Source organism: Ambystoma mexicanum, chromosome 7q, assembly GCF_040938575.1.
Source record: "Ambystoma mexicanum isolate Mex_15411 chromosome 7q, UKY_AmexF1_1, whole genome shotgun sequence".
Taxonomy (NCBI): Eukaryota; Metazoa; Chordata; class Amphibia; order Caudata; family Ambystomatidae; genus Ambystoma; species Ambystoma mexicanum.
The window spans coordinates 173,530,278-173,547,633 of NC_090941.1; the positions used below are offsets into that span (position 1 = coordinate 173,530,278).

The 17,356-nt window shown below is 45.1% G+C and overlaps 1 protein-coding gene across 1 annotated transcript in view; it reads left to right on the forward strand.

The window, feature by feature from the left end:
• Positions 1 to 17,356, forward strand: part of STK24 (serine/threonine kinase 24) — a 1,188,458-nt gene that overhangs the window by 1,158,278 nt on the left and 12,824 nt on the right. The window contains exon 10 of the mRNA XM_069639237.1: positions 9,471 to 9,607. Coding sequence (XP_069495338.1) covers positions 9,471 to 9,607 — 137 coding nt within the window. The remainder of the gene's footprint in view (positions 1 to 9,470; positions 9,608 to 17,356) is intronic.

A 17,356-nucleotide genomic window follows, 5' to 3' on the forward strand; every position in this document is an offset into this window, starting at 1 on the left:
GTATGCTGATCTGGTATTCTACTGCCTGATGGAAAGTTCATAATACTCGGTGAGGCTCAAAATCAACCTTGCGTGGTGCACAAAGACCTACAGTGTGTTACAAATATCTCCATATCTCCAACATATACACAGTCATAGTGTCATAGTATGAAAGAATCAAGATGATAGTAAAAGGGGAGAAGGCAAGAAAAAACCTTTGTAGGCCACTGGCAAGACATATATGGACTTATGGGATGCAAATACGGTAAACCACCTTGCTACATTGCTAACCACTATATATTCAATTAAAGTGGGTATACATCAGAAGACAAAAGAAAAAGAATGCTAAAGGAAACAACTGAGGTCTAACTCTTCATTCATCCCATTAGGTGATTGTGAGTCCAGTCTATCAATCCAATAGGCTTCCTTTTGTGCTCGCCATTTCTTAATATCTCAGTTAGGACCTTTGGTGGATATCACCTCAAGTATCAAAAACCTTAATTGGGTGATTGAGTGTCCATTGTCATTGAAGTGTCTGGCAACTGCCAAAGTTCTGTTCTTGTTCCTAATGTTCGATTTGTGCTCATTCATCCTGATGCGAACTTTTCGTGATGTTTCTCCTACATAGTATTTACCACAAGGGCATTTTCTGATAGACACGTCACGTGCTGTTTCAGTTTGATTTTTTCTCCTGTTCGTGGGTGCGTGACTATGTTGCCTTTGATAATGTTGTTGCAATTCCCACAACTCATACATGGGTATGTTCCAGGGTGTTTGTCTGGTTTAATCGAGGATGCCCTACCTCTGGTGTTAACCAACATGTTGCGTAAATTGCTGCTTTTCTGATATGCGAAAACCGGAGGAAGTGGGAATAGTTCTTTTGTTCTTTCGTCGCTGGTAAGCACATTCCATCTGTTGTGTATGATAGCTTTGATTTGCCTACTTTGTATGGAGAATTTTGTTACGAACACAAGTTCCGGACTGGTGCTTTCGTGTTTTTTGTCAAGTAATTCCTGTCGACTTTGGGTATCTGTTTTAACTCTGGCCGCAGTTAGATCTGTTTCAGGATAACCTCTCAGTTGCATTTTTTCTTGCAGTTTCTGAAGCTGAATTTGACAGTCTTCTGGATCACTCACTATCCTTTTTATACGTAACATCTGTACATAAGGCAGGTTGCGCAAGGTATTTGGAGGATGGAAGCTCATGCGGTGCAAAAGGTTGTTTCGATCTGTTGGTTTGGTGTAGAGAGTAGTGTTTATCTTGTTGTCTTTGATAATGGTTTGAACATCTAGATAGTGGATATTGGGATCCCCTATCTCAAGTGTAAATTGAATACGATGGTCAATTCCATTTAAATATTCCAAAAACTCTTGGAGTTCATTCTGATTACCTGCCCATATGCCAAAAATATCGTCAATGTACCGAACCCATGTCTTAAGGTGACGTTTCCATCTTTGGTTATTGAGTACATGCGACGTTTCAAATTGGTACATAAAACAATTTGCATATGCCGGTGCCATTGTGGCTCCCATGGCCATTCCTGATATTTGTGTATAGTATTTCCCATCGTACGTGAAGTTTGAATTCTTAGAAATGAAATCAAGAAGAATCATTAGGAATTCCTTGTTGGCTCCAATCTCAGCTGTTTGTAGTAGCAGAGCTTCGACTGCCTTCTGTCCAAGGTCATGTGGAATGCTGGTGTATAAGCTGACAACGTCAATAGTGTATAGAATGTCTTCTGGAGTTAATGTTATTGTTTCTAATATTCTCAAAAAATGAGTGGTATCTTTAACATATGTGGTTGTGGCTTGGATGATTGGCTGAAGAAAAAAATCTATGTACGTCCCCAATGATTGCAGAATGCTTTGCGGTGCGGCCACTATGGGCCTTCCAGGTGGGTTGTCTAATCGTTTATGTATCTTCGGCAAGGTGTATAAATGGGGCATTACAGGATGTGTGGTCAGTAGATATGCTTTGGTTTTGGTGCTGATCCATTCATCTTCTACTGCTTGTGCAAGAATCTCTTCTAGTTTCTTTTTGATGCGTGGTGTCGGCTCATGCAACAGTAGCTTATATGTATTGACATCTGAAAGTTGTCGTAAACATTCTTCATGATATTGAGACGTATCCTGAATCACAATAGCTCCCCCTTTATCAGCTGGTCGAATGGTGATAGTCTCATCTGTAAAGAGATTTTTAATTTGTGACAATTCGCCCCTATTCAAGTTGTGCCTCTTGGGTGCATGAAATTGGATCTTCCTCAGATCGTTGAGTACCATTTTTTGAAAAATGTCTATCGATGGTACATTAATCGGAGGACAAAAAGTGCTGTGAGGTTTGAATTCGATGTATTCCGGGCCTTGGTAACCATGGGGGCTAGGGGTGGACCCAGCCCAACTAAAGGAAAGGAAGGAACAAAGGGAAACCAAACTGGCCCTGGCGAGCCTCGGGTCGAAGTGACTGTCCATCCACTCGGCAGGGGCATTGCGTGGGACGCCCGGGAACCAAGAGTGCAGGTTCCATCCCGGAGAAATGAAGATGCGTTTTTGGCACTTCTTTGAACCTCTTCAAACCACTGTGGCTGCTCCTCAAACCAGTTGCCACTGCACGGGGCCAGCTGAGTACTTAGCTTAAACAAGAAGCTTGTCACTGGGAAATTCTTTAAACCATCACATTTTTTGAATTTCTACAATGGAGAGACATGAACTCAGGGGCTGGCCGAATGTTCTCTAGTGACTCTGAGGGGGAACGGTACTGGGCCTTCAGCAAAAGCCCTTTTTCCCATGAATACTCAGACCTTTTTGGACCATACCTTCATAAATGGGAACAACCCCCCTGCACTACGTGAAAGAGCCGTGAGTATCACCATTGTCTGGTGATGGTGAGTGCAAGAGGATCACATCATTCCTGGTCCAGAGAACATAGTCAGTGGGTTTGATGGCTTTACCTGATGCCTGCTGGCTATTATGGAATTTAGCTCGAGGGGAGAAACCTCCCAGTGTTGTGTCGCTGTAAAAGACGCAATTTCAGGGCACTATCGGTTAGGGAATAACCTGTCTGATGAAGAAATCATTGCTGCGGTCACTAGATCTAGGGCCAAGGGAGCAGCATGGGAAGCAGCACTTGAGGCTATGGGCCAAGGAGTTCTACCAGCTGGAGATAGCAAAAGAATGGGTTCCCCTGTGCTACCTAGTCCATATCCTAAGTTCACAGATTCACCTGCTCCTGCTGGAGAGGTGTCTACTATGGTAACACCCAATTTGGTAACCTCAGGGTTGCCGACATGTGTAGAACCACAACCTGAGGTGGAGGTCAAGGTATGCTCAGACCTCAGTGGCCTGCCAGAACTGAGAATTCTGAGGCCTTGGCCAACCAGAGGTTGATTGCTCCCTGATGCCACAGGAGGTTCCTACTGGACTTGGCTCATGACATTCCATTGGCAGGTCACGTAGGAGTTTGTTCTGTCCTGCTATACTTGTCAAGCATATATTACGTCTGGTGGGACAACAAAAGCCCCATTAATTCTTTTGAGAGAATAGGCATGGACATTGTGAATCCTTTGGATTTTCAGACCACCTCAGGTCAAGGAACCAGTATATTTTGGTTGTGGTAGACCATGCTACAAAGTCCCCAGAGGCAATACCTTTGGGAAGCATCAAAGCCCCTGTTGTGGCAAACGCTTTGATAGGGATATTCTCTTGTGCAGAGTTCCCTAAAGAAGTTATTTCTTACAGGGGATCCAACTTCATATCCACGTGCATGAAGGCCATGTGGGATGAATGTAGAGTAACGTATAAATTCACTACAGCCTTTCACCCACAAACTAATGTTTTGGTTGAGCGGTTCAACAAGATACTGAAAGGCATGATAGGTGGCTTGGAAGAGCACCTCAGGAGAAAGTGAGATATTCCTCTGCCATGCCTTCCGTTTGCCTACCAGGAGGTACCACAGAGCAGTGTAGGGTTCAGTCTCTTTATGCTCCTGTTTGGTCGTCCTGTTAGTTGGTGCCTAAGCCTGGTGCAGGAAGGATGGGAGGTCAATCCCTAAACTCCTTTCCACGACATAGTGGATTATGGCTTGGCTTCAATTCCAAGATGGCCAAGTACAGAGAACAGCCCAGAATCTGAAGGTCATCCAGAAGGCCATAAAACACTGGCAGAACCAGAAGGCCACAGTGACAGAATATACTCCAGTACAGATGGTCTGGATTATGGAACCTGTCAAGCCCAGACCCTTCATGATAAGTGGAATTGGCATTATGTAGTTCTGGAAAAGATCAGTGATGTTAACTACCCCATTGATAGAAACATCCCAGGCAGACGCAAAGGGTCTTTGATGTCAACTGGCTATAGCCTCACTACAGCAGGTATGACTTGGTGTTAGCTCCCATGACTGATGATGGGACTGAGGAGGAGACTGATCCCCTCCCAGACTTGTCACACGCAGAATCTATCATTAGGTCTTTGTTGGGTGGTCAGATCTACCCCAACGAAAGTGAACAGCAATTGTGGGACTGCTAGCAGCTGTTGGGCCAGTACGCAAGTCTGTTCTCGCTGAATCCAAGAAAAATGGATTGGCACATTTGAGACAATGACTCTGGAGATAGTAAGCCGGTGAAGAGCAAAATTCAACTGATGTCTGAAAAAGTAAAGGACACTGAGTAGGGCTTCAAGAGGTTACACTTAGCAGTGATTTAGCCTTCCCACAGCCCATGGGCCAATATGGTGGTATTGATACCTAATCCACTAGCTGGAAGACTAGAGTCTGTGTTTGTGTGGACTACAGAGGGGTCAATTCTGCTGACAAGACATATGCACACCCCATGCGTAGGCCAGAAGAGGTTATTGACAGATTAGGCACTGTCAAGTTTATTAGCACCTTTGATCTCACAGCAGGGTACTGGCAGGTTGATCGAACTGACAAAGCAAAGGAGAGGTCAGCATTTTCCACTCCAGAAGTGCACTAACAGTTCAGTGTTATGCCCTTTGTGTTACAGAATGCCCCTACCACCTTACAGAGGATCGTGAATCAGGTCCTATCTCGGTTAGAGGACTTCAGCATTGCCTCTCTAGATTATGTTGCTATGGTCAGCCATACCTGGGAAGATCTTCTATCCTATTTGAATTAGGTGCTTCAAGTCAGTCAGAAGGCCGGCTTGACTATCAAGGCATTTAGGCTTGACTATCAAGGCATTCAAGTGCCAGATAGCGCAACGTACTGTTCCTTAGGACACCAAGTGGGTGGCGATAAGAAAAAGCCTCTCCCAGCCAAAGCTCAGGTAGTGGTCAGTTGTGGCATCCCCATTACCCAGACATAGGTGAAGACATCACCAGTTACAACAGGCCTTTCATCAAAGGGTTATGGGACCGCTGCCCTTCCCCTTAATGAAGTTACTACTAAGAAGCTGCCAAAGAAAGTCACCTGGACACCTGCATGTCCAACAACCTTCCAAAGCTTGAAGGATGGTTTGATCAAGACCCCAGTACTAAAGATTCCCGATTATCAGCAGGAACACACATACAGATGCTTGTGAATTCAGAATTGGCACAGTGTTTGCACATCTAAACCTTGAGGGGGCAGAGCAATCTTGTGCATGTCTTAGTAGGCACTTGACCAAACGTGAGCGCAACTGGGTCACAATTCTGTGGTAGTTTGGACAATATGCAAGCTGAAACCCTATGTGTTTGGGTCTCTCTTGACTGTTCAAATAGACTGCAGGCTTCTTTGGAAGCATATGGCCATGCAGGGAGAGAACACCAAGTTATTGCATTGGGCCAGATCCCTGCAGTGACTGGACATAGAAATTCAACACAAACCTAGGTCACAACACTCCATTGCCGGTCGCCGTAGTAGACACTTGTGCCCTGAGGATGAGACATACCCTTAAAAGCATGAGTATTGCCCTGACTTGAACAAGATGCTCCTGCTGTAATATTCTTTGAACCACACATTTTGAACAGAACCTTAAACCAGCATTCTCTTTGCAGCCGACCCAAGCTTGAACGCCTAGCCAACCCTAGTGACTCCTTCAACCCACACACTTCAAACACTGCATCGAACTGCAACAAGCACCAGGTCACTCGTGACTCCATGCCTGTTCCCGATCTGGATCACCAGGGCTCGCTGCCTCTCAACGTTCTTAGACCTGCTCGCACAATAATAAAAAGCCTGGTGCACACTGACGAAATGCCAAGAAAGGTCTTTTTGGAAGGCCCCAGGACCTCTGCTTCATTTGTTGGGACCCTGGAGACAGGTTAAGCCCGCTTTTGCACCATTTTTCCAAAGACTTACCCTTTTTACCAGCATTGAAGAGATGAATTGCCTTTCCCTCCCTGCTAAGTATCCACAGTGCCTGCATCCTTCCAGTCTGCATTTCCCTGTCTTCCTTTAGAGGAGTGGGCTTTTGTTAGTGTTTTCCTTTGCCGTTTCTATTGCATATGGGTTTTTAATTAAGGTATATATATTTGTATAGAACTTTGATTGAACATTCCCTTATTTTGGACTGTTGTACTATTGCTGTTTGGGTTGCTACTCTCAGCTCGTTCACAGCCCTCTTAAGAGTATAGCTTGCCCTCGGGCCTCGTTACCACAATAGGCGAAGGAGTTATATCTCTTATCTGTGCCTGTTTCACCTTTATGATTGAGATCCCTGTCATTGTTTAGGTAGAAGTGCGAGGGCTGAGTAGGCGACTTAGCCACTGCTCATCCCATCCTTGTTCTCCTGCGGGGCAGTGGTTATTTCATCACATTCCACACCTGTGAGGTACCTGAAAACCACAGTCCAAGGTGAACTGCGTCCATACTTGGATAACATTCCAACAGGGTCGGATTGGCTGCTCGGCCTTCGGCCCGTGGCCGGTGCGAAATCGTCCCTGGGGGGTGGGGATTGGTTTCTGGCCATGCCTGGGCCAGTTTGGAAATATATTTTTTTCAAATTCTTTTATTTTTCTTCAAAAAGCCTTTCATCCTTCTTAGGTCGATAAATGAGTACCAACACAGGTTGGGTGATATTGAATGCATATTTGTTCTATAAAAAAAGAGCTTAAGTGTAAGTGCTATACAATAACAAATTATCATTAGGCCTTGGACTTCTGCTTGGATTCCCAGTAATTTAGTGTACTTAGGAACAATGCTATTTGATGCCACTTCCTGTTTTGTCAAGGGGTGAAAGGTTGTGTTTCATCACTTCTGGGACGTCACTTTGGGGTGGGTTCAAATGACACCACTTCCGGTGATGTCTTCAGAGGTCAAGGGCCGTGAGGCGAGGGGTGGGCCACTTTCTTTTGGGTGACCAGGCCTATTTCTTGTCCCAGTCCGACCCTGCATTCCAAATTGTTTACAGAAGGCTTGGCACTCAATTAAGATTTTATGAATTGTTCTGGAATGGGGCTTCGATGCGATGTAGAGGGAGTGGCCATGATGCTATGGTGTCTTTATGTGGTATATGGCTGCCAGTAACTAATACTCACTCCTTGCCTTTTTGTGTCCCTGGTATAAACTTTTGAGAAGACGTTGGTTATTACCCTTGATAAATTAAAGAGATGCTATGCTACGTCTTTTAAAGTTGGGAGCCTGGTCAAGTATTTTTAAATTGCCCATTTTTGTCCAGCAAGCCTTAGGTAAAATAATAGTTCAGAAAATTGAGTATGAGTTCACATTTTGCGCTTCTTATCTTGAATTCTTGAGCCATTTTAATACTCTATGATTTTGACTTACACATGGTTTATGTTTTATTTTGTAAATGACTAGCAATTTCATTGGTGAGTGATGAACTAGTTGGTATGTATACTTCCTGTTAGGTTTTATGGATATGCATTATCCGAATAAACTTTGTTGTTATTGCTCCTGTTCTAATTGTTGGTCCTAAGGGGGGGAAGGGGAGCATACAGGGAGTGAGGGATGGAGACGCATTCAGTGAAGGCCCCTGGGGTTCAGTCCAGTGGATCAAACAAATCTAGCTTGCAAATCAGATTTAAAAGTTATATTAGCCTTCTTGATACTACAGAAGTTGAGAAGCAGCACAGATCAAAAGAAGCAGAAACGCCAAGTGCAAATTGTGCTAGGGCTTGACGGTGAGAATGAGGGTTGCACTTTATTGACATACATTGAGCATTCCTGGTATCTCAAAGGGCAAGCAGGCTCCCTTATGAAGGACCTTCATGCAAAATGCTACATTGATCCTCAAAAGCCATCTATGTTGACAGTAATATCAAACATGGCGTCAACGGTCCTGTAAATTGCCTATAGGAACAGTGTCATTCCAATCTCTATACATAACTCACGTCCATACTGGAATCAGATCTGTTCTTGGACATCATGAGTGCTTTTTTTTCCGGAGGATATGAGGTTCCGTTAATGACCGATAGGATTTTCTTTCCAACCAAGCATCACATCTTGGGGAGGTTCTGTTAGGAGCATTGCATCCTGGCTTATGTTTTTACTTCTCTAAATTGTTCTGACATGAATATGAGGCAAGTTAATGCAGTTAGGCATTAATGGATATTGACCGAGAGGAAAACGTGGACCGACTATGATTGTATCATGGATGCATGCAATCACTTACCGCAGACCAAGGTTTCCGTGGTGCCATGATTTTCAATTGAGCAGGCCATGATCCATGTCACAGTAGAAACTGAGCGGTAAAAATGGAAAACAGGTTAGGGAAAAAAGAAAAAAGGACAGGGTCCCTGGAGTGTCCCCCATGGGTGCAATTAAAAATACAAATGAGACAATTTTCGAGGGGTGTGCCCCAAGAAATGATATCCCATGGATTAAAAAAAGTGGTGCGAGAAGATGGTCATGCCTTGCGTGACCTGTTGGGGCAGCGCGGAGGATGAGACAAAAAGAAAGTAAGTATAGGAAAACGTGAGGGACGCGGAGCACGGAAAAGAAGAGAAAGATGAGTAAAATGGCAAGTGGGGTTCAGAGACAAGCCTGTGCAGCAGAGCTGCATGAGCAAAGTGGGATAATTGTGGATTAGCCGCCGTAGAAACAGAATCCACGAGAAATGACTCACTGAGCAAAGACTCTGGTCCATCACAGATATCTGTGATTTGTCAGTGGTCATAAAAACAGTGCATTCATCTGTAGAAAGTTGGCTTGATGAGGATGACATAAGGTTGGATGAATATTTTCAGGCTGGCAATATTCGTTAATTTCTTGCACTACTTTTTCAGGGGTACTCCTGTTTTTGTCTCTAGGCCACTTAGATTTATTGATGCACAAGGCCCGGGAAATCTCATTTGTGTGAGACCCTTAATGCATTAGACCCTTTTGGACTACAACTTCCATCATCCCTCGCCAGTAAAGTCAGTGGTAAGAGATCATGAGCAGCGTAGTCCACAGCATCTACAGAGTTGCAAGTTGCAGAACCCTGCAGTAGATGCATAAGTACATTGGTTTGGGAGCAAATGTCTGTTGCAGGGTTCTACAAGGTCTTTGATGGTGTAATAAACAAAATTATTTTCTAACAAAGTCTTTCTTGTTTTTAGTTAAAAGAAAGGAGTCGGGAATGTGATGGCAATACGGGATCAATAGAGGAACTCAGGGAGGCTGTTTACTTGGCTGAGGAAGCCTGGCCAGGCATCTCTGATATAATGGTGTCACATCTTGTTGAAAGACTCCAGAGGTAAATATATATATATATCTATATACACACAAAATGACAGTCACAATAAACATGTTAGGAAAGACTGTTTAGCTGAACATACACGCACGTGTGTAAGGTGGTTGCATGTTCATGGCAGAAACGGTATAGGAGATAAGGAGATGGTGAGGACGTGGTGCATGTGTCATTCTTCTGTGGGTGTCGTTTAAAGGTACCTAAGCATACCAATGGCTGCCCCAACAATGACGCATGCAACCGTTGGGAACTGCTTTACAGACCATGTGATGTACCCTATCTAATTGCTCATCATTCAAAAGTAAGCCTGCCTTCAACTCATGCTCATTTTACTGTCTGGGTTTTCCTGCCTATTATAAACACAGTTCTTTTTTTAATTCAGCTTCATAACCACCTACGAAATGATTGCTATGGCATGCGTAGATAGCGGTTTGGCATTTGTAGAAGCATAAACTGATGGGGAGTGTCCTTAGGTACTTCCTCCACCACTCCCCACACCCCCACCCATATTGAGCCATTACCAAGCTCAACCTCACTAACCTAACATTGTGCATCTTTTCGCCTTAAACAACCTTTCTACTGAGTTTGACACGGTCAGCTGCTCCTCTCTCCATCTCGCTCTCCAGGACTTTGGGGTTTTGCAAATCTGCTCTTGCCTGGATTGCCTCCAACCTAGAAGGTCGATCCTTTAAAATCTCTAGAACTCGCAAACCTCTGTTGCCACCTCTCTCCCTGTCGGGATCAGTCCTCCCTCAACACCTCGGCCCTATGAAGACTTATCTCATTCTTTGGTTTCCACTACAACCTTTTGCTGATGACACTCAAATATTTTTATCCTTTCCCTCCTTCATCCCAGGCATCAATCTTGGGGTTCTCTTTGATAGCAACCTATGACTACATCAATTCAACACAGTCTCTGCTGTTCGTATCAACCTCTTCAACATTAACAAATGTGTCCATGTCTTACTAACCACTTTACAAAACCAGAAATCTCGACTCTTGAGCTCAGCAAACTAGACTACTGGTCACTCATTCTCCTTGGCCTTTCTCTCTACTCCTTCCTCCCTCTAGACAAAGTCCTCAACTTTGCTATCTGCACTCTCTACAAGCTACCCAGATCTCCCCCACTCCTACCTACTGACTGCATGCTGGTTGGCTCTCCATGCACAACCGCTCTCTTTTGAAGTACCCGCTCCTAGTCTGTACAGCTAGCAAGGGTCTTGCTCCTCACTACCTGTCTGATTATACCTCAGTTTACTCACCACCTGTTCCCTCTGATCCTCCTCTGCACTCAACATCACTGTCCCATACTCTCCCTCTGCCTCCTCTCACTTTTGCTTTTCCTCCCCCACTTCACTGGAACCCACTGTCCATAACAATCAAATCAATCCCAACTGTGATTCTCTTCGAGGCACGACCTAAACTGCACTTACTTGCTAAAGAGAGCGTTCCTCCGACCCTCTCGCGCATACCCCGTCTCACTCCACCACCACCTCCAGTGATGCTTAATAATGTAATTTCGCAGCGTTAAATAGTACTCTTTAGTTTGAAGCACTTGCCCCCTGGGTTGATGTTACTTTTGTAAGTCAAATGTTTTTTTATATACATATACATTTTGTTTCTGTTTTTGTTATATGTCCTTGTGTTTTTTACACTTTCATAAACTGGCTCACTACTTGTTATCATTTTTATGCTATTGTACAGACACCATTTGCGGGAATGCTTCAGCCATCTGTAAATGGGTAATTGTAAAGTATTTCTGATAAAATTGACATCCCTGCTCTTCAAATACATTTTAAAAAACATCTAGAAAACGACATATACTGGACATCGCTCAGTGGGCTGGCTACTTGAACAGCCTTGTCTCTAAAGTCACAGCCACCAATCTCTACCCCTCGCTCCCAAACCCATCACTGCAGCCAGCAAGCAAGCAGAATAACGACACTGGGGGCTTCTCTGTGGCAACACACATTTCACAGCCCTACCCAACTCATGTAGACTCTTACTAGCATGCAGGAAATAGGTACTTCTGATCTGCATGCATTAACACCTCAGGTTTCACATGTTTCCTATCACGCTCTCCTCACTAAGTCCAACCAATCCATTTATCTTACAGAACCTAGTGCCAAGAGGCCACATTACATTGTTGAATTGTATAACACTGAGAAAAAAGAAAGGATTCTACTGCCAAAGCACTTCATTGGTTCTCTTGTAGAACAGGGGGATATGGGATAGGGGATGTGGGAGGTGGTGGTATATAGGTAGGGGTGTGTGTGTGTGGGGATGTGTGTGTGGGTGTATAGACAGCACACTGAAGAGTTGCTGCTATGTTTTTTACATAACATGACAAATGCATACATTTTCAGAGGATCACACATTTATCCAGGAATGCCTGTATGGGCTTGTTTTCCTGTATCCAAAATACAGAATCTGGACACTTGTCTGGTCGCTCAGTGAGTCGGTCCCTCATTGCTGGGATCTGTAATGCTCATGTGTTCAAATCCCCACAGAGCTGAATCACCCTGGGTTGATACATTCACTACCATTTAATTAGTCAATATTAATTCATTTTATTGAAACTAGGTTTATTCTTCACTGACACCCAAATGCATATCCTTGGCTGTTGTGTGGGAGAAGGTTGCAAAATGTAACACTTCAGAGCCGTCTCTCCTCAGGGGACGGCTCCTTTGGGAAACCTGCCACTGTCAGAATGTAACCTGTTTGTACTCAGACATCCTGCCATCCCTGCTCTACTCCGCCCACTCCCTCTAACTACTGTCACTCAGGTTTTGGAGAAGAATACGGAGCCCCATTAACTCTCAGGAAAGGGCTCCTGAGGAAAACTCAATGGAGGAAGATCTTCCTCCGATTCATCCTCAGGCACCCACAGCTTAAACAACTTGCTCTCCTTCTTTTGGACTCGCTTTTTATAACTTCACTTGCAAAAAGTACCCATTCTCCGAAAGGGTTCTGTGGACAGACATGACAACCATCTCCGCAATTGTTGAAAATCAATGATCCTGCAGGTCACATTTTCCGATTGGCTTATTGCTTGATGTGCTTTGCACTCTGAAGTAAACTGCACTGAGAATGGGCATGTGTGGCTGGCTGACATACCCCAGAGCAGATGGTGGGGGGAGGCAAGAGTTGGTGTGCTGCTGCATATGGGAACCTACTGTGCTCTCTCCCTACCCGGGTGTAAAATCCCACAAAAACGGAGATCCGCTGGGTTTAGGCAGAGAGTAACCATCAGCAGCTATGTAATTGTAATTGATTATTTATAATGAGCTTAATACCCAGAGGTTTCTAAGCACGTACCTGGGGATTTAACCTGTGTTTCTCTGCGTCGTCTTGCTTCCAAGGTGAGCGCATTGCCCCAAAGCTGTCCTCCCAAGACCCAATTTCTGGGCCTCAGTCCCTCAAATTCACTCAAGTTAAATAGTTTGGGAATTTTATGGCCCATAAACTCTCATTGATGGAGGGGATTAATGCTTCTGTTTTCCATTGTAAATCATAATAAAGGACAACAATCAGAACGTGTGTTCAATTGTCACTTACATTTTCAATGTTACTTTACCTAGAAATCACTATATTTGCATTTGTATTACCCCCTTGTAGCATTATTTATGTGTGAGGTAGCAATCTCCCCTGCAGGAACCCGTTTGGTCTTTTTTTTAATATGTGAACTTCTGAGAGTACAACCTCCCCCATTTCCAACAATGCCTTAGTTAATTAGGAGGTGGTGTCCTGCATTGTGGGGAAGAGGGAGGAGACATGAATCCCATCCCATTCCTTCACATCTTCAGAGGAAGAGAGACTTGATTCCACTATGATGGTCCCCTATGAGAGCACCCCCACTCTGAGGTTGGGGTATGATGCTCGCGGTAGAGCAGCGAGCTCTGTCACTGTGTTGCTTGGGGTTGCAGAAATGGTTGTCACAATTGATGATGCGGTAGTTGTAATCATGCGAGAAGACACAGTTTTTCCTGTCGACGGGGCAATCAACGAGGGGACTAAAGTCACTGACATAGTAGTCGAAGTCTTCATCGACAGGATGGGCTGTTTGCTCATCATCAAATGTTTCGTCGGCGGAGCATTCGTGGACAGCGTTGATGGCTTTAGTGTGGACGATCTTGATGAAGACTTGGACGTCGACGATGACTTACTTGGTGCCGATTTTGAAGATGACGGGGTTGATTTGACCATTGACGACAAAGAGTGGCCACCAGACTTTGAAGTTGACTTGCTTGACAGGGTTGCCTCTGTCATGCTGTGGAAAAGGCCATTGCTGCTCTTTTAGACACCCCCTGGGCACTGACCTTGGGCGATGACCAGTCCTTGTGCAATGATCTCAGCTTGTCGTCAGAAGCTTACCTGTGTTTCTTCCTGATGCTGGTGTAGACATCATGCGACGTAGAGCTGTTACTGGAGGTGGTTCGCTGGGCTGTCCTGCCCTGCCGTAGAGAGGCATGGCTCTGTACAGAAGCGGAGTCAGAGGCCCCACTCACATTCTCGAGCCACGCGACGAGACACCGGTGATGATCATGCAGTGTTTTTTTGGAGAAGGACTGGCAGATCTCGCAGTCCTGTATTACCTGATGCGGGTGACGAGAGTAGAGTCAGTCTTCGTGATGGTCTTCAATGTAGACATACTTCAACCCACAACAGGCAGAGGCTTTGAACAGGCTCTTCGTCGTGGACGCAGCCATGACATAGGATTAAACTACACAGACGATGAATGCCGAAGATTACCTGCAGTGCAAATGGTCCACAGACTCCTCTGCAGCATCAGCATCAGCGCTGGTTGAAGAAGAGTCATTGAAAAGTTGGAATTCTTTGTCGAAAATGAAATAAAAGTCACTTTTTATGAAGATTACTTGAAGAGAGCATATTTGAAGACTCACAACACGAACGTGTGGTAAACAATCTGAAGATGGCAGACAGGGGAGGAGTTAAGGGAGATGTTCCTATTGGCTGTGGGCAGTATGACCAAAAATGACTGCACTACAGCATAAAAGTGACTGAATAGTTTAAGTTTAAACTGCTCTATGCTACCGAGGATTCCCAGCCTGATGGCGGGGAGTGTTCACAGCATGAGAATCTATGAAAGTTCCAATGTTGGAGAATGCTAGTTAATAGTGAACAGTGTTCACTCCCCAGGATCTGTGATCCCTACTTTTTAGAATGAAAAAAATTTGTTGCAAAGCTGTTTGGCTCTGCAACAAACAGCAAAATAATGGGAGACGGCAGGGCTCAGACGTGAGCTCTGCTGTCTCCCGTTATTCAGCTGAAAACGTGGACATGATGCCTAACAGGAGAGGACTCCTCTCCTGTCAGTCAGTGTGTTCACTTGCTCATTGTGAACACGCCGACTGATAGGAGTTCTTGCCTGTCAGGCAGCATGTCTACCTGTCGGAGTGAGGGCCATCCGGTCCCCTGTGGCTCCTCGGGGGCTTTTCAAGGGTGCATGGAGGTAAGTTAAGTGTTTTTTATTTTAATTTAAATGTGTATATATGTGTAGCATATATGTGTATTTAAATTAAATGAGTATGTATATGTGCATGAATGTGTGCTTGTATGTTGGTGTTTATGTTGGTGTCAATGCAGTGTTTGGTTTTATGTTTGCATGCATTCAAGGAGCTGTGTGACTGGTGGATGAATGCATGGGTGAAAGTGTTGTATGTGAGTGTGTGCTCCAGCCCCCAGCCCTAAATTTATCAGACCTGCGGACCACTTAATTAAGGGGTGGGGTCATGGCATCAGAGGTGCACCTAGGCAACATTTTTGGGGGGAAACGGAGTGGGACTAACACTTCAAATGTTGAGAGGGACCCTAACTTCAGAGCCAGTGGGGGATGGGCAAACGTACTTGTGTGGGCCCTTCTAATATCTTTCCACATTCGAATGAGACTATTCTGATGAAGCTTTAATGTTACAAGCAGCTAACTCTCGCCCTCATTTCTGAAACGTCACACTTAAGGACTGCTGTGAGAATGAGATCTCTCATGTTACCACTTCCCTTCCAATCACTCCCTGGCATTCAAGTGCTAACCCCACATCACAATTTCAATTACCTAAAAATGTATGTTTATGAATGCAGGTACTAACAGTGAAATGTTTTAGGTTAGTAATTTCAGGGCCTTTTAACAGCGAAGCCCAGGCCCCGTTTGATGTCTGTATCTTGTTCCATCTGGCCACAGCTCTGTTGGTCAGCCCGGCAGGGGCTGGATGACAGTTTTGAAAGAGGATAGTGAGTGGAGCCAATGTGGGGCCAATAAACCATTGCGCTGTCGGTCTCCCCACTGAGGGATGGTGTCTGGGTCTTTCAGCTCTTGCAGTTGAAATGGGCCCCCAAGCAGCTGCCCTCATGTCAACAGTCTTATGACACATACACCTACTGATAATCTGCAGCTTTTAACCACCTCACTGTATTATTTTGACTTAAGTATTGATTTAAGCACTCCACAAGTGCCTTGGCCTATTTTTCCAATCTGTAAGGCCTGGGGTGCCCCACAAATATCGCAAAGAAATAGGCCCCCCAGCCCTTGACACATCTTCAACCAGCCCTTCTCCCACTTCCCCCCTACCGCCCTAAGCCCAGCTAGGAACCTGAATAGTAATTTCACCTTCCCTTTGGCCACTAGTCATACCTTTCACCCCAATTACCGGAAGCACCTCAAAACCTTCCTCTTTGCTTCTGCTTTCTCTCTCCCTCTCCCCTGCTAATTCTTCTCTGAAACTGCACTGAATCTGCAACTGGGCCACTCTCACCGACCTCGGTCCTGGGCCCAGCCACTCTCCACTTGCACTGCCTCCCTGGCAACCCCTGCACTGCGGGACTGTCTCTGTATCCCTACAGCCCCCCTTCCCAGCACTTGTTCTGCACTTACCTTGCACTTGCCACCAGTTGGCCCTTTTATTTATTTATTCTACTTACCTTGTACTGCACTTCCCCCCTCCCCTTCCCCATGCATCTCTCCACTCCCCCTCCCCCTGCACTTGCGCGATCTGAATGACACCTGGCCTAGTAGGATCGTTGTCTGTCTTCCCCTTGTTCCCCCCTCCCTGCCTCGTCGCGCCTTGAAACACTCGTGTATAGGCGTGTTACAAATGCCTTATCATATCATATCATATCAATTCAAAGGCCCTTTACTTTCATAATGCCATGCTAATCTCTGGAGAGTTTGGCCATCTAAAAGCTGAGACCAGAAGTTAAGACTTTGGCTTTATCAAAGTTAGTCTGTTGATATCGCATGGATAGGCATTTGTACTCTGCATGTTTGATGCTGCTGCCACTCCATAACGAGAGCTACAGGCTGGTGACACTCTGAGAGAGGCCTTCTGCCTCAAAGTGGGAGTGCTTCAGCCCTCCCTAGCCAGGGGCTGGCTCCGCCCAAGTAGCCAGGTAGAGTCAACAAAATCGAACATTTCGGGAGAGGGCAAGATCCGCTCAGTGGTGTTGCACCCTACGTGTCTTTCACTGAAGTCCTTTTAAAAACAAACATTGGCAAAGCCAACAGTTTTGGCTTGTGCATAAGTAGTAGGCATTTGCCCGGCACTGCTATTAGATGCTCAGGTATTCAAACCAGTTTGCACCGGCTACCATCAATGGGCAGTTAATACCAATACAGCACCGCTTTTACCATGCCTACATGAAATCCCAAACTGTTAGGATTGCCAATGCTTGTTTTACTTTACCCATGTTGAACACGACTGTGCATCAAGGTTAAAGCAAACATACTACTTGGCTAAATTG